This window comes from Oxyura jamaicensis, chromosome 7, assembly GCF_011077185.1.
Source record: "Oxyura jamaicensis isolate SHBP4307 breed ruddy duck chromosome 7, BPBGC_Ojam_1.0, whole genome shotgun sequence".
In the NCBI taxonomy this organism is placed as follows: Eukaryota; Metazoa; Chordata; class Aves; order Anseriformes; family Anatidae; genus Oxyura; species Oxyura jamaicensis.
Window position 1 is genome coordinate 39,328,741 of NC_048899.1, and position 23,450 is coordinate 39,352,190.

Sequence of the window (23,450 nt, forward strand, 5' to 3'; positions counted from 1 at the left end):
GGAGAATGTTCCCTTTCAGAGGCCAGCAGGAGAGAGTATTTGCAGTAGGAAAGAATCATAATTACTTTATTGCAAAGTTCAGTAAAGCCTTATTTGACGACTGCATTAACTTTGTGTTTTTGTTAATTATTTAAACTTGTTATTTATTGCTGTGGTAAAGACCAGATTAATTTGCTAGACAACTAAGAGTATTAAAAGCCTGGCAAAATGAATTAAAATGCTTGCATTGCTAAAACCTGAAGGTAAGCATAAAATACTGTTTATCAGGGAAAAAAAAACAACAACAACAACCATTTAAATTAACTATGAAGCTACATAGAATGAATAAATTACACTTCCATGTAATGTATACCTGTCTGAATTTGTTTTTCCATGGATATATTCAGTACTGGTTTGTTAGTTCGTAAATGTACCTTTTTTGTGAGTTCTTTTTTTGTTGTTTGTTTGGGTTTTTAATTTATAAATGGAAATGCCTGTTTAAACAAGCAACAGCTGCCACATTTCAAGATAGTTAATGACTCAGTAAAATAAAAATCTTAAGAATGGATTTCCAGCTACAGCTTTATTTCTGGATTATGTACATAAAAACTGTATCTCATCAAATTTTGAGTACAGATTGGAAAAATAATACAGCTATTTTGTCATTCATAACCTGTATCTGTATTATGGACGTGTAGGGTAAATGTAATGTTTGATGTGCTGCTGTTGGCAAATGAGAAAGATTTAACTGAAAGTTATAGTTAATTCGTACTTAAGTTGCTTAGTAACATAGAAATAGGAATTATTTACCTTAAAAGGGAATGACACTGTAAAAATACTGTAACAATAGTATCCTGCATGTAGTCTGTATCAGATAAATAGACTGTAAGATAACGTTCATGGTACTGCAGACTTCCTACCTACAGAAGTCTTACCAGATGAATAACTTCAAGCGTTAAGCCCACCGTATGCCCTTCAGTACAGGTTACGATAGCGGCTTGGCATGACTGATGAATGCCAAGATTTGTATGTCTGGGTTTTTTAATGTGTGCAGTGGATACATAGGTGTGTATATACATGTTGCACTTTGAAAAATACTCTTTTTTTGAACAGAGATCTAAAAAATTTACGAGTTACCAGTCTTTCATATTCTTTCTTTTATTCTACCTACATGATTTGATAGGTAAAAACCACATACACTGTTGGTCACAGACCTTGCATTTCAGTTATTGGTTTGTTTGTTGTTGTTTTGTTTTAAGCCTCTTCAATATGTTTGCTTTTAGGAGTGTAGATAAAGATATTAAGCATTTTGATATCCAATGCCATTTTCTAAGAATGTAACAGAGAGAAGGTGCTATTTTTCATAGCATCAATTTAGCAGGATTTGGCTAAATCTCTTTTCACTGAGTGTTACTTTATTTGCCTTGTGTTATGGCCAGTAAGACTGAACTTTTAAAGCCAAAAATCCTTGAAAGCTTGTACACATTAATATATTTCAAATGGCCTTGTGGCTTGGCAAACTAATTAGTAACAGGTTAGAACAGAAAATGAGCATTTTAAAAGCACTTTTATACTGATCTAGAGAATCCCCAGGACTGTTGTTTTACATCTCTTGTAAGTGTTCAGCCCAGAACCACATCCTGAATTAGCAAAGTGTTAGGCATGATGGCCTATTTCTTTTCTGCCTGTGACTTCCTTCTAAGGCAGCAGCAGTTTACCTGCTGCAGGTATGTGTTTTATTATGAGACTGTGTGCCAACATCATTAGGTGTATTCTGTGGATAGCATAGCATAAAAGTTACTGTGCTGTGCAAAAATAATGCCAGGTTATAATAAATCAATCCAATAGCTCAGATAATTGTAAAATATCTCATATTTTTAGAACAGTTAAAATATTTTAGTACCCTTTGATGCTGATTTTTAAAATAATGTTAATCTTAAAAGTAGTGCTACTTAGCTATCTTTTTTAAAAAGCTTTTTAATTTAGTAAATGTTACAGAATTCTAGAATATTTCAATCTTTTATCACTTCTGGAAGTGATTATGAACAAAGAAAAACACTACATAGAAAAAAGATCTCAAAAGACTGTTAGAATTTATTTTTAAAACAAAGAATAAATACAATTAAGCTGTTTAAAGCAAACAATATAAATATTTGTGTTTGTTTTAAGAGTGTTTTTTCTACTGTAGAGTAGACTTCTACAAAGAACTTAAGGTATGCCCATAGGACTTCACATATGCTAATTTTAAACTGAATTTATTTATTGTGTGACTTAAGTGTAAGAATTGGCATTTAAATCTTTGCAACTCTTCATACATGCTATTCCCCTAAAACAATATTTTGAGTTATAGGAAATTACTTTAAAAACTCAATTACTGGAAACAGAAATTTAACAGTAACAATCCTCTGAACATAACAAGTGATTGAAAATGTCTGACAACTTTTTCTACAAGGATGTGAGTGATTCACAAATTTTCATTACAGTATTACAGTGAAGTTATTAAGATTTAACAGTAATATTTCATTTTGATGTAGAATAGAATATACAGTTCTTATAAAAATAAAACTCTTTTAAATCCATAGAGTGAAATGCATGAAATCAATGGGTGCTTATGTTTCTATCGTTCCATTTTTTAGGTATGTAGGCTAGGAGGAATCAAGCACCTGGTTGATCTCTTGGATCACAGAGTCCTGGAAGTTCAGAAGAATGCTTGTGGTGCACTGAGAAATCTTGTTTATGGAAAGTCTACTGATGAAAACAAAATAGCAATGAAGAATGTCGGTGGGATACCTGCACTTTTACGACTGCTAAGAAAATCTGTTGATGCAGAAATAAAAGAGCTTGTAACAGGTAAGTTTTTAATATAGACCAGTGCAGAACTGTAATACAGACTATGTTTCTGAAGTGGGTGAGAGTTTGAAATAATTGGTAAGTGACTGGAATTGTGCCTATTGTCTGGATTTTTATTTGTGCATTAGTACTTTGTCAATACGAAACCACTTATTTGGTTACTGACAGTTAAAATCATAGCACAGAAGTATAAGTTTACTGGGAGAAGCGAATCCCAAGGTTACTGCACCAAAGTTACACTTAGGGTAAATTTGCCCCAGTATGATTCCCCCAAGTACATAGCTGTGTTTTGAATCAATATTTCTTTATTTACTCCTAACCTTAATTTTATTATAGGCTTTTTTAAAATCAGATGGTGGGAACAATTTTAAATGAGATCTTGTAGAATTCAAAAGATGAACCCAAACTGTTTGTGTACACTTAAAGTGCAGACAGACAAGTGGAAATATGTAAATTATGGAAGCCTTTCAGTGTCCAGGTTGTTAGTAGAGTCATGCAAGTGACTGTGTGTACACCCTCATCTCTTGATTGTGAGGTAGCAAATTTAGATTATATCCCATGAACCTGCTTGGCACTAAGTGCAGGCAAAAAGTACAGAAATAATAAATGACTTGAATGATCCCTCATTTGATTTTGCTAAGCTACTGTGCTTAACTACTTACTTAGATACTAAGCAAAGCTGCACAAGAGTGTTCAAGTTAAAAGTAAGAAAGATCTTATTCTGGGAACTTGTCCAAGTTGTTTTCTTGCTTAGCGAAGCTATCAAGTAGCAAAAGGTCTCTGTATCCAAATCATTCATATGCAGCCTGAAGGTGGTCTTTCTTTCATAGCAAATTAATTGTATCTTCATTATTACAAGTACCAATTAGTAGACAACCATTGTCTTTTAAACATAACAGAAGAATCTGGTGTCATTGCATGTGAAATCCATCCAGTTTAGTTCAATGTGAAGTTAGATTGATGAAAATTTATTGCAGATAAGTGAAATTAGAATGACAAATTTCTTGCAATCTATATAGATATTTTTCACATGAATACATTTATATAAGATTTCTGAGAAATTGTTTGACAAAATAAAGTTTTAACCTAAAATTATTTGGGAACGTATGCTGAAGACTAACTATCTGAATTTTGAAAAGCTGAGAAAGAGGGGTAAGGGAGGGGGGAGATGGTAAGTGTATAAGCATGTTTTGAGGAGTTAGTAAACAGTAGGAATACCAGGGCCTGTAATTAACAGTAACTGAAATGACAAGATTGAAATTATACATAGAGTGAAAGAAGTGGAAGCTGAATAGAAAAACATATGAAAAATATAGAAAGTATAATTGCAAAAACACAAGAATTTTAAGAGGAAAGCTAGTTATCTTTTCATGGCTATAGATTATTTTGAAAATGAAATATGCAAAATCACTTTTCATAGTCACAAAAATGAAATAGTACTTTTAAAAATACTTTTTTTTTAAGTTGGACTTTGAAATTCTTTGGATCAGATTAACTCTTCACTGAGCTTGCTCTATTTGCGTGCAGTTTCCATTGATGCTGGAGCATGGGAGCCTTGTTCACCTGTGCTCTGCTGTCAGTGATCCCTTAGAAGGGAAACAACTCGTTTTTGCTAATTGCATCATATTTCATTAGATATTCAGCACCAGCTCTTTCTCAAGGCTACTATTTCTCTTGTTCCAGCACAACTTCAGCAGTAGGCAGCAGCAGTATTGTTGGGGCCTTCTTGATTGTGCGCAAGAGCTCCATTCCCTAGCAAGTGACATGAAGGATGTGCACTGATTTATTCTGTCTGGGTATGTTTTTATTTTGCAGTAGGCCAGTACAGCCTGAAATTAATCTGTGACTTTCAGGAACTCATGTCTTGCAAAAGTTAACAGCAGAAAACTGTGTAAGAGATAGAAAATCAAAATATGCATGCCTTGGACCCAGGTGCAGTTTCTCATAACAGAGTCTGCAATCAAGAGACCCTAGGACGCAGACCTTCAATTTGTTAAAATCTGAGAAACATTGGTGCTCTCCTTTAGTGCAAGTTTTCCAAAGAAAGTGAGTCAAATGCCTATCTTAGTGGTAGTTTTTTTATTTTCATCAGATCTTCACCAGCAGAGATGTGTTGTAAACCATTCCCTCCCCAAAGACTTCTGATCCACTCTTCGCAGTGGCTAGTTTTCTGTCAGGCTTTCACCCTGGAAGGTCAAGCAAGCACCAGCACTGACCTTGGGGAAGCAGTAGGATTTCATAGCTGGAAGTAAGGAAGAATGAGTATGAATTCCAGCAGCAGTTGATCACTAGCTTAGCTGTATGGTAAAGGTCTGTCTGTATGGCCTGTAAAGGGGAAAGAGGTGGTTGTTGATGGTTCTGGCAATTCTTCATGGTGTATATTTCATCAAATTAGTGCTGCATCAGACAGTTCAGTTTAGAAATGATGTATTATGTCCAGCAACATGGTCTTTTGTATTCAGTGTCATCTTTCTGAGAGATTGCATTCCTGCAATAGTTGACAACTGTGCATTGTAGCTTGCATATCTTTGGAAAAGGGACCTCAGGTTCTGCAGTCCAGGCAGCCTGAGGTAACTTTCCAGCAGGTACAGAAATAGCTGCAAGTCCCACACAAGTTTGCAAACTAAGCACTCTGTGAAATGGATATTGTTGACTTTCACAGCTTCCATGTTACTGTAATATTTACCTCTGTTCTATTCTGTATACCACCCAAAGTACTTGGTGATCAACTGTGTAAAAACTGCAGAGGTAGAAGAATATGATCATTCATGTTCAGCAGTGGACCTTGAAGCCAGGGCAGTTGCTGAAGAACTCCGTTACCTGTTTGGTTAATGCTACCTGGTGTGAGCAGCTGCAGTGGAATTCATAGCAGTAAACTCCTTCTGGGGTCTTAAAAGTTTGGATTAAAACACCAAGATTCAAAATCATAATAAAACATGAAAAAGATGTGGCTGGTTGCAGAGTCAAAACAAAAGTCTTTGCCTCTGGTATTTCCAGGGTCCCGCAGATAGTTGAGGTTGCCCCCCCACCCAACACCTCAGAAGCCAAAGCTGTTCAAATAGGAATGACCAAACCAGTTTTCTGTATCCAATTCAGAAATTTCTTCTGCAATTTTTTTTCTTAACCATGACTCAAGCTTGACTTTAAACAGCTAATGCTAGACTAGAGACACAGGCATCATTATGCATTGATGTCCTTTAGTCCTAATGAAATAGCAGCTTTACACACGCCTTTCACTTATTCTCTGAATTAGGTAACAAAATAAGCCTTGAAGAGCTACTGCATAGGGAATTTTCTGGACAGAGCAATTATTTTAAAATCCTATTACAGTTGCTGAAGTGACATCAGTAATATAACCAATTCAACACTGAACCTGTGACCTATAGACACTGAATCAGAGAGAAAGTTGGGCTTAGTTATGCTGGAAACTTCATTGCTGTCTATTGCAAAAGACAGGTTTGTCATCTGAAAATACTGCCACAGGTCCAAGTCCAGAAGGATTGTGAATAAATATCAAAAGATTGGGGTTCGAATTAAATTATCTTTAAGGTCCCCTCTAACACAAACCATTCTATGATTCTATGATTTTGTACATCAGAACTGTCCATATACAATTGTTTCAATATTTTTCCCTTAGAAGGAAATACAAAAGGCAACGGGATGGTAGGAGATATTTCCAATGTATAGAGTTCTCTTAGCCTAAGAAGCATTGCTACCATGTCATCCAAGGGAATGCTTTCAGCTAACAGTCATTTGTAGAGAAAGCAAATGAAAAAGCCCTACACTTGTGCTGTTGCAATGCCAGTCTTTTTCCATACCCTAGTGCAGGAGATAGATTACTGCATGTATTAATCTGAGAGTGGTGTTTCAAATATGATTTATTTTAATTATATAGATGGCCATCGGCTTGAATGCTGGAATGTGTCCCTCCTGGATGATCCAATATGTACGCTACTTCTAGTGCTTGCATTGTTGTATTTGTAAAGTTCAGATAGAAAAATGTTTCTTTTTTCATATCAGGATATTTTGAGTCACAATTTCAGTCTTACTTGATGTGTGATGTAACAGTAGCATTAATTTCACATCTGAGATTGCTTAGATTCATTACTGATAAGTATATATTGAATCTCTGGGAGCTTCCATCAATTTATACTTGGTAGTCACATAACCTCTTGTGCCAGGATTCCTAATTGCAATTGAGAACATCAAATTGACTAAAGTAATGATTCTTTTTATTTTATTTTTTCTGAAGGTATACTCAAGGTATCAGGAATAATTGTCTATATAATTTTCTTGAAAGGTGTATGACATAGAGGCATATCTTTTAACAATAACATAAGATACACTTCTTTTATGTCAGCGTAGTGGAAAAGTGAATGTTAGCGTTGATTTAATTTGCATTGAAACAGAAATTAATGGATTGCTAATATTTACGAAGAACTTTACGAAGATGCTTTGGGCATGCAACCTTTCCAAACTCAGATTACAGAAGGTAATCTGTTCTTTTTCCGTCTGTTACTACAACGGATCATAGGCCAAATCTTGACCCTTGAAGGTCTAAATTAGTACGCTCTCTCCCATACATTATAGCACTAACTGAGCCATTTCACAGCTGTTGCTAGGTCATGAGTTTCAGTAATACTCTCTTGAGCCCAGTTTTGTAGTCTTCTGCTAATCACAGGTCCATCTTCCTACACATACTTTGCTTGCATGCATTCCACCCAAGAGTATTATGTGCAGCAAGCAGCATATAGAGACACACTGTTAATATTTGGTGTGTTGAAAGAACAGTTCTTCAAAAATAATTTCTCCCCAGTTGAAAGTATCTTGTGGAAATTCATTAAAATTTTGGATTTTTTTTCAGTATTTCTGTGATCTGTCTACATGCAACAGGATTTGATTTTCATGTAGATAAGGTTCTCAACTTTATCAGACTACATATTTTCATTTCCTGAGTAGGATTGTTTTGGATGATGTTCAAGAAATGTAAATTTAGCACAGTCATCACTGAGAGCTTCAAGGATCCAAATTACAGGCTGCAAAAATAGAGCAGACAATCCCTTTTCGAAAAGGGAAAACAAAAAGCCCCACATTTCATTAGAACTACAGAAGCTTTTTCATATGGCATTTTAAACTCTCCTGCAAAGCTTTCTGATTTTTTTTTCCTGGTACTGTTACTGCTGATTTCCTTCCTCCATTAAGAATTACCCAATGCTTAGTAGTGCTGATCTCTTGAACTTCAGCCCAGTTTTCTCAGGTTTTCCTCACATCAAGAGAATGTCAAGCAGAAATAGTGGCTTGTGATTTTTCTTCTGTTTTGTAGTATGTTCACAGACTAAGCAAGAAACACGAGGCCTGCTGAAGCAATCAGTTGAATTACAAACTAAAGTGTAACATGAGTAGCGGCAACAGTCCCTCTCCTTCCAACCCCAGAGATGCTAGGGACAGTAGAGATCCGTTTAGGTAGGTAAGTAGACTTAGCACTCCTTTTGCTACACAGGATCATTTGTGAATGGAATGTTCACCAGTGTTCCAGAATAATGAAACTTGCAGCTCATAGCTGTTGAAAAATCAATCAAAACAGTTAAATATTTTTCCACGTACCTTCACAAAAATGACAAATAAAAAGACATTTTATTTAAATGACATACAGAATTTTACTGTAACACTAGAAGTATCTTATACCTTGCCTTAATACAGCATTGTACCAGCTCCCCACCATCTTTCTTGTGTTTGAATGGAAACTTCCCAAATTATAACTGCCTTTCCCTTCAGGGTTTATTTCTAATAAGACCTAAGTTTGGTCCCAAATCTCTTAAAAACAAACATTCTATAATCAAACTGTTCTCGTTATTAAAATGAAGACTAAAAGGCTATGTAAGACACGTTTTTAGTTTGTAAAATAAATAGCTGAAAACTGCTTCCAAATTATCAAACGGAATGTCCTAATGAGAGCTCTTGCCTTCAGATAATGAACATAGGGATAATAAATTATTAATCATCTGATCAATCTACCTCCTTAAGTTAGCTTCTGGGCAAGTTTTAACTTAGTTACTCAGTGATGCTCTAGTGATTTGCTCTTTGATCAATTCCAGGATAATTCTTATGGAAAAGTTAATATATGCCAAAGTCTGACAGTCTGCTTGGATTGATAGAGTTTAGGAAGGTCCTTTACTTAGTCTTTTCAGTCTGTGCCAGTGAGTACACATGAAGAAAAGATGATGTTGGCAATTCCCTTTCAATTTCTTAGCAAGCATCTGAGTTGTACTGTTCTTCTGAAGGCAAGGCAGGGTGGATATGCTGTGTCCTTTACAAGTCTGGTGCAGCTGACTGCACTGGTCCAATGATGCCTGGATACGTAGTGTATCATCTTCTGTTACCTTGGTATTTCAAACAGTACTCAGCTGTTCCAGCTTTTTCACAATCTATATGTTAGCCAGTAAGTAAGGCAAGTGCCTTACACTTGGCAAGGCTGAGAGATTTACATCTTATTTGAATAACCATACAGTAAGGATGACTTGTAATCCTTGTTTCTTGCAAGTAAGTAATGACTTGTAAGTAATAGTAATAATTACTTAAGTAATAATAATTGTTAAAAAGTACTTCCTTGTAACTAAGTAATGACTAGTAAGCAAGGACACTTAGTGGCCCTTGAGGAGGGCTACTAAGATGATCAGAGGGCTGGAGCACCTCTCCTGTGCAGAAAGGTTGAGGGAACTGGGCTTGTTTAGCTTGGAGAAGAGAAGGCTCCGGGGAGACCTCATTGCGGCCTTCCAGTACTTGAGCATATAAACAGGAGGGAGAATGCCTGTTTACATCTGTTGGTAGTGATAGGACAAGGAGGAAGTCTTTCACTCAGAGGGTGGTGAGGCACAGAAACAGGTTGCACAGGGAGGTTGTGGATGCCCCATCCGTGGAGGCATTCAAGGCCAGGCTTGATGCGACTCTGGGCAGTCTGCTCTAGTGGTTGGCAACCCTGCCCAAGGGGGGGTTGAAACTAGATGATCATTAAGGACCTTTTCAACCCAGGCCATTCTATGATTAATATTTTCAAAGCTCGGTCACATAAAATCAAGTATGATGTTTTCCCGTATGTGTTATGTAACTAATAGCCTGAGACTCAAAATAAACATTTTATCTTAAATAATTTCCTTTAAGAGCAAATGTTTGGAGGAAACCAAAACTGGGGCTAGTGAGGGGTTTATCTGAGATTTAATTTCTAGTTTGAATCAAGAACTGCATGAAGTATGGCCTCAAAAACTTAAAGCTATAAGCCAGTGAAGTATTTAGGTTGCTCACTGTTAGTTATCAATTAAGTTCTTTAGGGAGGATATACAGTCACGGTTTTATGAAATGAAATTTGATGTGTATAGAAATAGCTTGCTTTATGTGAAGTTGAAACTGAAGGATAAGTAATAACTGAAGTAAACTTAAATAACCTAAGTCTATTTTGAGTGTGCAAATGTGATGCAGTACAAACGCCAATGACGGTCACTCAAAAGACACAACAAAATTACTACAAAAAAAGAACCTTTCATAAAATACCACACAACAAATTCTAGCTCCTAGGGGAGCTGATCACAACAGACCCATTTCAAAGGCACATTCTGCTTTCCATTGAAGCAACAGCAGTCAAATAAATATGTCTTGGTTTTAGAAAAGGCAGCTGGGAGGTTGTTGAAGATGCTTTGTATGAATAAACTCTCACAAGAACCAGTCTTAGCCTAACTGCCAAAAAGTCTGTCTCCTACATAGGTTGAGTTGTTGAAGAAAGTTGCATTATGCAGGAACAGCAAAGTTAGCTTCCATATTCTTCAAACATTCAAGTTATCTTTGTATGTTGACTAAACCACAAAGATAGATATTTAGGAATTACGTATTTTGACTGTCTATGTCACAACTAGATACCGAAAGACAGTCATAAATCTCCTCATTAATATATCCACCCCCCTTACGTGTTTTTCTGAAGAGAAAAAGGCAGGCTGTTTTACATAAATACTTTTATTTCTTTTGTGTGGCTGTATTTAAAGCTTTTTCTGTTTTGCAGACTTTTATTTTTGTAAACTTTTATAATTTTTACTATTTTGTCCCCCCATAATTTATTTCAGGGGAAACTAAGTGTTCGAGGTCTAGTCAAACTGAAAATTAGCATATGGTTTATACTAGCAATTTTAGTGGGCTATTGAGAAAATGCTATTTAATGTTTCTGCTGAGTGTACGCAGCTATGCTACTTTACAATTAGAAGAATATTGCATGTGAGGAAAATACTGAGAGTTTATCATGAAAGATACCACCCGTACCTGGGGAGAATTTAGATGAATTTTAAGTTGTGTTTCATGATGGCAATGAATTATCAGAAATGTATATGCATGTCAGATCTAATACTTTTGTATCTGAATGTCTTATAAGAAGACTGTGTAAAAAGGTAGGAAACTATAGAATTCCGCCTGAGGGATAAAGATTTACAGTATTCAATTCATTTGGTTAGTTGAATGTGTTACACTTGAGACCTCTTGCTATAGTTACCAAGAAGAAAATTTCTGTAGGATTTTTATATTAGGCTTTGGAAGTTCGGCTCCACGTTAAGTATCTAATAGCCCAGACATACAATGCAAGAAAGCAGTAATTAATTGCAAGTCAGCAAAACCATTTTCCTCCTTCCACTGTTCATCTTGCAATCCTTTCTGGATACTATCTTTCCAGGTTCCACCTAATATAGAATAATGTCATGTCACACACTTGGGACCTTGTCTTGAAACTTTACTGGCAACCACCCATCTGCCATTCTACCTTCTCTATCATTTTCTGAGAATTTTTTTCCACAAGATCTTATGTTTGCAAGAAAGTAATGAGCTTTCAGCCATGATGTCCATAGATTTGGTTTCTTCTCACTTCATCTGGAGTGCTGCAATGACTGGCTATAAACTCTTCAGAAGGGACAGACAGCACAGAAGGGGTGGTGGAGTGGCTCTCTATATTAGAGAGTCTTTTGATGTTGTAGAACTCGAGGCTGGGCATGACAAAGTCGAGTCCCTTTGGGTTAGGATCGGCGGGGCCAACAAGGCTAGCGTCCTGGTCGGGGTCTGTTACAGACCGCCGAACCAGGACGAGGAGACGGATGAGGAGTTCTACAGGCAGCTGGCAGAAGTTGCGAAATCGTCAGTGCTGGTTCTTGTGGGGGACTTCAACTTCCCTGACATATCCTGGAAGCACAACACAGCCCAGAGGAAGCAGTCTAGGAGGTTTCTGGAGAGCGTGGAAGATAGCTTCCTGACACAGCTGGTTAGTGAGCCTACCAGGGGTGGCGCCCCGCTAGACCTTCTCTTCACAAACAGAGAAGGACTAGTGGAGGATGTGATTGTCGGGAGCTGTCTTGGGCAGAGTGACCATGAAATGGTGGAGTTCTCTATTCTTGGCAAGGCCAGGAAGGGGACCAGTAAAACCACTGTATTGGACTTTCGGAGGGCTGACTTTGTGCTGCTGAGGACACTGGTTGGTAGAGTCCCTTGGGAGGCGGTTCTGAAGGGCAGAGGAGTCCAGGAAGGCTGGGCGCCCCTTCAAGAGGGAAATCTTAATGGCGCAGGAACGGTCTGTCCCCACGTGCCCAAAGACGAGCTGGTGGGGAAGAAGACCAGCCTGGCTGAACAGAGAATTGTGGCTTGATCTTAGAAGAAAAAAGAGGGTTTATAATCTTTGGAAAAGTGGGCAGGCCACTAGGGAGGACTATAAGGATATCGCGAGGCTGTGCAGGGACAAAATTAGAAAAGCCAAAGCTCATCTGGCTACTGCTGTTAAAGATAACAAAAAATGTTTTTATAAATACATCAACATGAAAAGGAGGACTAAGGAGAATCTCCATCCTTTACTGGATGCGGGGGGAAACTTAGTTACAAGAGATGAGGAAAAGGTGGAGGTGCTTAATGCCTTCTTCGCCTCAGTCTTTAACGGCAATTCCGATTGTTCTCTGGATACCCAGTACCCTGAACTGGTGGAAGGGGATGGGGAGAGAGATGTGGCCCTCACTATCCATGAAGAAATGGTTGGTGACCTGGTACGGCACTTGGATGTGCACAAGTCGATGGGGCTGGATGGGATCCACCCAAGGGTACTGAAAGAACTGGCAGAGGTGCTGGACAAGCCCCTTACCATCATTTATCAACAGTCCTGGCTATCGGGGGAGGTCCCAGCTGACTGGCAGCTAGCGAATGTGACGCCCATCTACAAGAAGGGCCGGAGGACTGACCCGGGAAACTACAGGCCTGTCAGTTTGACCTCAGTGCCAGGGAAGCTCATGGAGCAGATTATCTCGAGAGTCATCACGCAGCACTTGCAGGGAAAGCAGGCGATCAAGCCCAGTCAGCATGGGTTTATGAAGGGCAGGTCCTGCTTGACGAACCTGATCTCCTTCTATGACAAAGTGACGCGCTGGGTGGATGAGCGAAAGGCTGTGGATGTGGTCTACCTTGACTTCAGCAAGGCTTTTGACACCGTTTCCCACAGCATTCTCCTCAAGAAACTGGCTGTTCTTGGCTTGGACTGGCACACGCTTCGTTGGGTTAGAAACTGGCTGGATAGCCGGGCCCAAAGAGTCGTGGTAAATGGAGTCAAATCCAGTTGGAGGCCGGTCACTAGTGGCGTTCCCCAGGGCTCGGTGCTGGGGCCGGTCCTCTTCAATATCTTCATTGATGATCTGGATGAGGGCATTGAGTGCACCCTCAGTAAGTTTGCAGATGATACCAAGTTAAGTACGTGTGTCGATCTGCTCGAGGGTAGGAAGGCTCTGCAGGAGGATCTGGAGAGGCTGGACCGATGGGCCGAGGTCAACTGCATGAAGTTCAACAAGGCCAAGTGCCGGGTCCTGCACCTGGGGCGCAATAACCCCAAGCAGAGCTACAGGCTGGGAGATGAGTGGTTGGAGAGCTGCCAGGCAGAGAAGGACCTGGGAGTGATGGTTGATAGTCGGCTGAATATGAGCCAGCAGTGTGCTCAGGTGGCCAAGAAGGCCAACAGCATCCTGGCCTGTATAAGAAACAGTGTGGCCAGCAGGGCCAGGGAGGTGATCGTCCCCCTGTATTCCGCTCTGGTGAGGCCGCACCTTGAGTACTGTGTTCAGTTTTGGGCCCCTCGCTACAAGAAGGACATGGAGGTGCTCGAGCGAGTCCAAAGAAGGGCTACGAAGCTGGTGAGAGGCCTGGAGAACAAGTCTTACGAGGAGCGGCTGAGGGAGCTGGGCTTCTTCAGCCTGGAGAAGAGGAGGCTCAGGGGTGACCTTATCACTCTCTACAGGTACCTCAAGGGAGGCTGTAGCGAGGTGGGGGTTGGTCTGTTCTCCCACGTGCCTGGTGACAGGACGAGGGGGAATGGGCTTAAGTTGCGCCAGGGGAGTTTTAGCTTGGATGTTAGGAAGAACTTCTTTACCGAAAGGGTTGTTAGACACTGGAACGGGCTGCCCAGGGAAGTGGTGGAGTCACCATCCCTGGAGGTCTTTAAAAGACGTTTAGATGTAGAGCTTAGGGATATGGTTTAGTGGGGACTGTTAGTGTTAGGTCAGAGGTTGGACTTGATGATCTTGAGGTCTCTTCCAACCTAGAAAATTCTGTGATTCTGTGATTTTTGCTCTTGTATACCTATGACCTTTCTCTTAGTCGTTACTTCTGCATAGGAATATGAAAAGATTTCAGTCTTAAACACTCTAAGAATATTGCCAAATCTCTCCTATATTCCTTTTTAACTTCAATCTCCCAGTTTCTTATAAATGAGGATAATCTGTTTCTTCTCCCTCCCAAACCTCATTCTTAAAGGCTTATTGAAGACTCACCTTTTGGAAATCAGATGTTCATGCCTTTTTTACACAAACTTGTACTGATTTGGCATTTTGCCTGGCCAACTACAGAAAGACAAATTTCTCTTCCCATTGCAGATAGTCAGTATAGAACTCCTCTTTAGATAACTAAGAAATATACTAGCATTAGAAAGAGATAAGCTCAAGGCACATATGTTTCAGGAAAATGGTAAGGTGTTCTGCAAGTGAAATGAGTTTGTGTGCTTGTAGGAAATACTCCTCTAGATTTCTGTAGTGCATTGAGGATGTACTCTCTCCTGTCAGGTACCAGAATGAGCTGTACCTAAGGAAGGAAGAAGGGAACATCTCCTGTCAATCAGTGTATGTTTCTGTTGGGTATTTTTCCTTAAGAAAAATGAGAGTATTTACTCATTAATATGCATGTTTTCCTTCTCAGTATAGTGGGAGACCCAGCTGCTGGTCTATTAGGGTTATTCTGATTAGCATCTCACATTCCAACTCTTTCATTGAAGAGTTTACACGCTTGTCAGACAACCGGAATAAAGGTTGCTGAATACATAATAACCCGAATATGAGGAAATTTTATTTCAGTCTGTGAAGTGAATCTTTTAACGGCAGCTTTGCTGACCACTTATTGACTGTTACTGTTAGAATAACATTAAAATTGCATTGCAGACTAAATACATAGGCAAATAATCTTTCTCCTGTTAAAAGCAAAGTGTTTTAAATTGTTAATGTTGCTTTATATATGTTTACCAAGTCTTTCTAACTTGACAACAATGGAAATCTTTTCTTAAGGGGTTCTCTGGAACTTGTCTTCATGTGATGCAGTAAAGATGACAATCATTAGAGATGCTTTGTCAACACTAACAAACACGGTGATAGTGCCACATTCTGGATGGAACAGTTCTTCATTTGATGATGATCATAAAATTAAATTTCAGACTTCCCTAGTTCTACGCAATACTACAGGATGCCTGAGGTAATTAGATGTTATAGAAGAGTATTGCTCTTTTTACGGAGCAATTGTGTTATCCAACAGGTCATTTTCTATTTTGTCTTAAAATTTAAAATATCTGTTGCATTCTATAAATTCCATTTAGTTCTATCATTCAGGCAGCTGTTATATTTTTATTTTTCTCTGTTAGAAGAATATGAAAAGTACAAAGATAGTCACTGAAAGATGTTAATTATAATGGCTAGTAGTCAAATTTTTGGCTGTTTTCTGTATACATTGCAAATAATCATTGCACTTTTTCCCCGTTACTGCAATTTTTGCATTGTGTGTACGCCTCACAAATTTTACTCAGGAAAAACAGCATGAATCTGGTGATTCTTTAATACTGTATACATCTAAAAATAGTACATGTATATGTGCAAGTAAATAAATGTTTGACTAATCCCTTTGTGGATTTCTTAAACAGCAATAAGAATAACAAAGTATGATACTAAAACATCTGAAAAGGGAATTCAAAGACCAAGGGTAGTATATGAGCTGTTTCTGTTTGTAGGTTTGCTTATCGTTTCAATATATTACATTTCAAACTGTCTTCTATTAAACAGCACATTAAGGCCATTGTGTTTAAATAGAAGCACTTAAATAGTTTTTATTTGCTGGTAACCATTCTATACTCCTGAATATTTTTATAAGCTACTTTTTATTTGTTGGGTTATTTTTCAAGGCCACAAGTTTCACACTGCTTTTGAACATACAGTGATGGTATGATGTCTAGGGAATACAATACCAGCACAATGTCTGGAGAATACACACCTCTACAGACAGGCACAGTGACTTTTTTTTAGCAGTAGTACCAGTTTCAGTGTGCATCTAATCACCACATAAAGTTCAGTTTTTGCAATGTGGTTGCTTTGCAGGCAAATAATTGTCTACATACCATTTTGCTACTTATTCTAAAGCACAGTGCATTCTTTTCCTTCCCTATGCTCTACTTTATGCATCTGACTATGTATCAGTATTACAAATGTTAAATGACTCTTCACCGTGGAACAGCAGATCAGTGAATGGCTCCCATTTTAAGAAGTAGTAGCAAAGGGAATTTTTAACAAAGACAAGCTCAACCACCTATACCACAGCATACAAGTCACAAGTTTGTGTTAGTATGACAGAGAGGACTTGGAATGGAAAAGTCTGTGAGGAAGGGTTTCTACTCATGGCTTGTTTTGTCAATGAGTCAATTCTGTCTTGAAATTACAGGTTTGAATCATTTTCATCTTTTATAAACATTCAGGTGGGGTGGGTTGCTGCACCAACTAGAGAAGTAAAAAGCAAACAAACATTTATTATTATTATTTTATGTTGATACAAACAAAAAAACAATGCAAGCTTCCTGCAAAGTATCTGGTAAAATTATTGCATGTATGTCTATCTGTGAATATACTGTGTTCATTTGTCATTTCAACCCTTTAGGAATCTAAGTTCTGCAGGTGAAGAAGCCCGGAAACAGATGAGGTCATGCGAAGGGCTGGTTGATTCACTGTTGTATGTGATCCACACATGTGTGAACACATCAGACTATGACAGCAAGGTGTGTGCACGTTTCATCTAAGTGATTTTTAGTGCTGAACCATATGTCTGAGTTGATCTTTTGAGGTTTTAGTACTGTAATTCCTCACTGTGATGTGTTTCATACAGCTAGTCTTCTCTCTCAACCCTAATTTAATGATGCACAATCAAATTTTGTTGTATAATGCGGTTTAATTTGTTCTGTACTTCTCGTTTTTGTCAGTGTTGACATATTCATTCTTTAATAATAAGCTCTTGTGCTTTTTATTTTCAGGATAGTTAAAATAAGCCACCATTGTAGAGATGACTGTTACAGTTTTCATTTTTGAGAATATCAGGAGATAGATTGCAGTTTTCCCAAAGAAGCAGATGTAGCAATGCCCAAGTTCCAGAATTAGAATTTGGTGCTTGTGTTTCAAATGCCTTTTCACCTGTACTTAATTTAGTTTGCTTTATCACTATATCAGAAAGCAACAGGTTACTTAACATCTTTATGGTTTGGTTTCAGACAGTGGAAAACTGTGTGTGTACCCTGAGAAACCTTTCTTACCGTTTGGAACTGGAGGTACCTCAGGCACGTCTGCTAGGTATCAATGAATTGGATGACTTGTTAGGAAAAGAATCACCTAGCAAAGATTCAGAGCCAAGTTGCTGGGGGAAAAAAAAGAAGAAGAAAAAAAAAACTTCACAGGAGGATCAAGTATGCCCTTTTATTTGTATTACAAATATATCACCTACTTAGCTAATGCTGGGGGAAAGTACATAGCTTGAAGAGAAACTACCACAAGTTGAATGAAAATATAGAGGGTTCTTGTACTTACAAATTTCTGTTCACTTCTCAGTGGGATGGAGTTGGCCCTATACCAGGATTTTCCAAGTCTCCTAAAGGGGTAGAAATGCTATGGCACCCATCTGTGGTAAAACCATACCTAACACTTCTAGCAGAAAGCTCCAATCCAGCTACTCTTGAGGGCTCTGCAGGATCTCTCCAGAATCTTTCTGCAGGCAATTGGAAGGTATCTGAATTCCTACTCTTCTTCCTATAGTTAAATTTTCAGTGTTCTGTTTCAATAAGGTATTGAATGGGTTTAGGGAGAACGAGGTAATTTCCTAGTACATGCATATCAGTGTTTCTGTCTAGTGTGTGTCATTAGTGCTTGTGTGCTATGGAGGTGTAATTTCCATAGTGAAAAGCAACGTCAAAGATGGTAGGCAGGAAGAGCAATCTGGAAACTGGCCTTGAAATTGGTACCACTTATTTTAAATAAACAGAAGAATCTTTATTCTGGTTCTTGTCAGAGCCAAAAAAAATCTTACTGCTGTGAGTTCTGGTAGGAAAGTACTGTCAAAATAAGACCAGTGCCAAATAAATATGTATACTATACAGTAATAACACTTCACAAGATCAGGACTATGGTACTCTGTATTAATTGGTTCTGAGCATAAATAATTTTTTTCTGTTTTTTTTTTCCATACATTCTCGCTTATGACCTTCACATACAAAACATTAATAGTGTTCTCATGTAGTGCTGTTGTAACATATTGTATTTGTCACAGAGATTTAAAAAATGTTAATTGCTTTCTTTGCTGTAGATAAACAGCTAAGGCTTTTCCATTTTATGCCTGTTTTAAAGTTGGTCCTAAAAAAAAAAAAAAAATACCGTTCCCTCTTTAATAATGTCATCCATTAAGTTACTTTGTCTGTTAGATCCCTTTCTTTAAACATTGCTCCCCACCAGGAATGAGTGAAAAAATAGCAGAGAATCAACACTTTTTAATAGTAAAAAGATATGCACTTAACATATCTTTCCATTGTTTTTCATTGGAAGATTTTCCCAAAAGTACTTAAGAATTACAATTTAATAAGAGATCATTTCAATTAGAATGTTCTACTAGATATGGGAGTAACTGGAGTTTGATTACAGTTTGCAGCATACATTCGAGCTGCTGTCAGAAAAGAAAAAGGTCTGCCAATCCTTGTGGAACTGCTGAGAATGGATAATGATAGAGTTGTTTCATCTGTGGCAACTGCCTTAAGGAACATGGCATTAGATGTTCGTAATAAGGAACTTATTGGTAAGTACAGAACTGTGCTGAATAAAGCACAGTTACCAATACGACAGACCTTTATTGAAAATTAGGATGAGGTTCTACCAATAGAAATAGCATACTACATCGTGTTACTTGTCTCACAGGAATAAATCTTTTTGACAACAGTAGCTTTTCAGAGTAGCATTGTCATTTCAGTTCGTCTTTAGACATCTTGCATGGCGATCTCTTTACGACAGATTGAAGTCACCTCAGCCAAACTGAACTGGACAGAAAACTGGCAGTACAAAGTATGACTGGAAACACAATTGTACTTCCTTGGATCTAAATAGTAACTTTCTCAGAGGGCTTCAAGGTCCCTTACATATTCTAAGAGAATAGGACAGCCCTGCTGTCGTTACATCAGTAAATACTTCATTTAACAGTATTGGATAGGGAGAGAGGGAGAAAAATTCCTTTCCTAGTGAAGTATTTCTACCAAATCACAGATACAGAGCAGTATATGTGTCTATGCCAAATTAAGTAATCAGCAAGGGTGCTTCCTAGAAAAACTTAATTACCTATTTGTCAGCTTTAATATTTAATACTTTAAGCACTCATCGATGCCTTTCTCATCTAGCATTTAAGAAAAAAAAAAAAAAGGCAAACCTTGGTCAGGAATCTTTCTATTGTGGCAAGTGTTGAACATGCCTCACTCTCAGCTTCAGACTGCTATACCCTAAGTTAACCCTACTAACACGTGTCAAGGTATAAAGATGTTTGATTTTTGTTACAGAAGAATTTTCTATGTTTTAGGCTACCAGGGTAAGTACATAAGAGCTATTTATACAGACAAGAGAGAGTTACTCTCAAAAAGATAGTAAGACTTTTTCAGCTGCATTTATACATTTCTGGAGCTTTGCCATCTGGGATGTTCAGGAAATGTTTTCTTGCAGAGTAGGTATTATATCTATTAAAAAAAAAAATGGTGAAAAAAAATCGGATCTCTTGTTGCATTGGCCATATAGAGGTAATACTCAGGTGATATACTTTTTTCAGGACTTTCTTCCCCTTCTGGCAGAACTTTTCAGTTCAGGAGCCACCTGTTTTCTCCTTCACTTGTTTTCTCTCCCTGTCAAAGCTTTACTTATCAAATAATTAATGGCTTTCCACATGTAAAATATTTTGAGACATGAATCATAAGTTACCCCACGCTGGTCCCCTATTTTTTGCAACTTTATCACCATTGGTAAGTGCAGGACTAATGGGTTTACGTGGTCTAAACTCTGGGAAAAAAATGTTACTTAAAAAAGTGGGTACTGCAAGAAGTAACAATATAAATTGGTATATGCAAATGTGTGTTTGTGAGCTTGCCAAAAGATTGGCGGTGACAGAATACTACTGTATACAACATAGTTGGTGCTAGTATTCCAATATGTTTGAAATGGAATTGCTTTTGTTTGCAGAATTTGTTAATTTCTTTGGGGATTTTTTTGCCTTAGGCATGTTATGCAAATAGATAGCTAATGGCTTTGAGTAAAGCTTAGCCATTGAACACCGTTATGTACAAATACATATCTTCAATAAAATCATTTATTGAATTAATAATCACTTAATTAACAGCATAGCCTAAATAAGAAAAGTATTTACCTTAGCTTTAGTTAATTTCCTTTGTTTGCAGTGTTATTATTCCTGTGCATCAGTCAGTAATTGAAATTGAAAGAGCTGAGATCTGATCTCTTGGAGGTAACAAATAAGGTGAACAGAATGTCTGAAAGAAAAGCTTCCAATTGCTGTAAGGATTTTGTTAACCCTCCCATAAATGAGGCTTAGGCATAAACACCACTCCTTGAATCATACAAAATAGTGTAATGTTTTCTTTCATTGATTCTGCTTTCTCCAAATAATCACCGTTTCCAAACGCTCCTGTTTTAATAAAAATGCAGCTTGCTTCTCATCTTATTAAGCCAGAAGGGGAAAAAATTTCAAAAATTGATCTTTAGTCTCACTTGACTATGTAAAGTGCAAATTCTTGGAACTTTTCTCTGTTTTTGATCCTGTTCCATTTTATTGCTTTCAGATGCAATTTATTAACAAATACTAGAATTTCAACTCTTAAGTACCTAAATGTATTTTCTTGATTCTACTGATGGGTTTTTATAGGTAAATATGCTATGCGAGATCTGGTGAATCGACTTCCAGGAGGCAATGGTCCAAGCATATTGTCTGACGAGACTGTAGCAGCAATCTGCTGTGCTTTGCATGAGGTCACTAGTAAAAACATGGAAAATGCCAAAGCCCTTGCTGATACTGGAGGAATAGAAAAACTGGTGAACATAACAAAAGGAAGAGGTGACAGGCAAGTAGGCAACACACTTCATACCTAAATGCTTTCTCTGTTCCATTTCAAATGATCAAGAATGCAGGAAATTGTTTGGGTTTGTTTGTTTGTTTTGTCTTTTTTAACTCACAAAAAAAAAGGGGGAGAGATCCGTTTTTGCAGTCCTGATCTGAGTAGCTATCAGAGTCTGAAGCACATTGTGACAGGAGAGGCAGTTGGCATGGTACCTGCCGTTCTTTTACAGTCTATTCTTTAAAGCTTTTGGAGACTTTAAAGTTGCAGACAGTAATCACGTTAATCAGTACTATTCAGGTAGAATGGTATTAAAAACTTTTCTTCTTTTAAATATCTACATCATTAATGGAATATTTGGAGCCTTTCATAGTCAGAATATTTTGATGCCTTTGTCAGGATGCATTACAGTAACTCCTAGTTATATGTAGCATGGCCAGTTGGTAGGTTGTGAGGAAAGCTTGCCCTACCAAGCAGTTTCCCTAGCCAGTGGGATTTTCTAGAATAGGATTGCAAGGCAAGCGTTGATTGATCAGATCTGGCTCTCTGCAGACTGATTCAGGTATAGCTGTGTCATGGAGCCTGGTGTGCTAGGGGTTTTGTTAGCTGAGCTCAGCACAGGGCTTTATCAGACATTGTGTTTATGTAATGGTACTAAAAACTTTCAGAACTGGATAGCTGAGGATCAAGGAACAGGAGCACGAATGGCTCCTGAGTTGTGCACCATCAGCAACAGCACAATTAGTGCAGCCTCAGGGGACCCCCATCTGGCTCTGATCAGCATCTCTGTTTTGAATTCCTTGGCATATCCGATGGAACTCAGATTAGCAGGACTCTGGTGTAAACTAGAATATCTCACATCCCCTTTTTATGGATAGCAGAAAACTGATTATGTGTTCAGCCCTGTGTACTATTCCCAGTGTTCGATCAGATGGTAAGGAGTAGGAAAGGATCTCCAGCTATGGAGAAGTTGGTCTGTGTGAATCAAATGTACCGCATTTTTAACAAAATCTGCCTCAAAAAGAGAGTGTGGACTATATTTTCAGTATCCACGATTTATGATGCTTTATGTTTTCAAAGCACAGATTCAACTGCAGCTGTGAATGCAGTGGTCCTTTATATGACTGTTGTTGTGGAGATGACGTGTAAAGTGGCACTTACATCTGTGGGGGAACAGGGTATGCTGAACAAATTTAAAACACGGGGAAAACAGCCTCAGGTTGTACGAGGGGAGGTTTAGATTAGATGTCAGAAAGAATTTCTTCACAGAAGGGATGGTTAGGCACTGGGACAGGCTGCCCAGGGAAGTGGTGGAGTTGCCATTTCCTGGAGGTATTTATGAAAGGTGTGGATGTTTAGTGGTGGACTTGGTAGTGTTAGGTGACGGTTGGACTTGATGATCTTATGGGTCTTTTCCAAACTAAATGATTCTATGAAAATTTTTCAAACAGAAGTGTCTACTCATTGACTGACACTATAAACTGCAGGTTTTTTCAGCATTTTTCAGTCAGGCTTTTCTTTCAAAAAGTGTATTTGGATGAATCTTCACACTGATGGAAGAAGGCGTATGTCTAATATAGGTGTCATGCTGTGGCATTTAATTTCAGTACTGCTACCATTTCTCTTTAAAAAGATTATGTGATTTTATTTTTAATAATAGCTAGAGCAATTTTTGTAACCTTGCTCTTGAGAATGGAGAGGTGTTTCCCTGACCAATGAATGTTTTCAGTAGTGCAACACAGAACTAGAAACCAAGTCTCAGTGTGACGTTGTCTGGACACTTTCAATACTAGCTCCCTTTAATTCATTGTTATCCTACAGTTACAAACCTTGTATAAAGACTTCAAGTACACAGTCTCAGTTTTTATGGAATGTACTAAACAATGTTTCTTATAATGATTTTTTATTTTTG

The 23,450-nt window shown here is 38.0% G+C and overlaps 1 protein-coding gene across 4 annotated transcripts in view; it reads left to right on the top strand.

Moving 5' to 3' along the window:
- PKP4 (plakophilin 4) overlaps positions 1-23,450 on the top strand; it is a 74,612-nt gene that overhangs the window by 45,268 nt on the left and 5,894 nt on the right. For all 4 annotated transcript variants that reach the window (XM_035331835.1, XM_035331836.1, XM_035331834.1 and 1 more), the window contains 7 exons: positions 2,616-2,829; positions 15,432-15,615; positions 17,062-17,179; positions 17,666-17,857; positions 18,000-18,173; positions 19,083-19,233; positions 21,349-21,544. In XM_035331835.1, the coding sequence (XP_035187726.1) occupies positions 2,616-2,829; positions 15,432-15,615; positions 17,062-17,179; positions 17,666-17,857; positions 18,000-18,173; positions 19,083-19,233; positions 21,349-21,544 (1,229 nt within the window). The remainder of the gene's footprint in view (positions 1-2,615; positions 2,830-15,431; positions 15,616-17,061; positions 17,180-17,665; positions 17,858-17,999; positions 18,174-19,082; positions 19,234-21,348; positions 21,545-23,450) is intronic.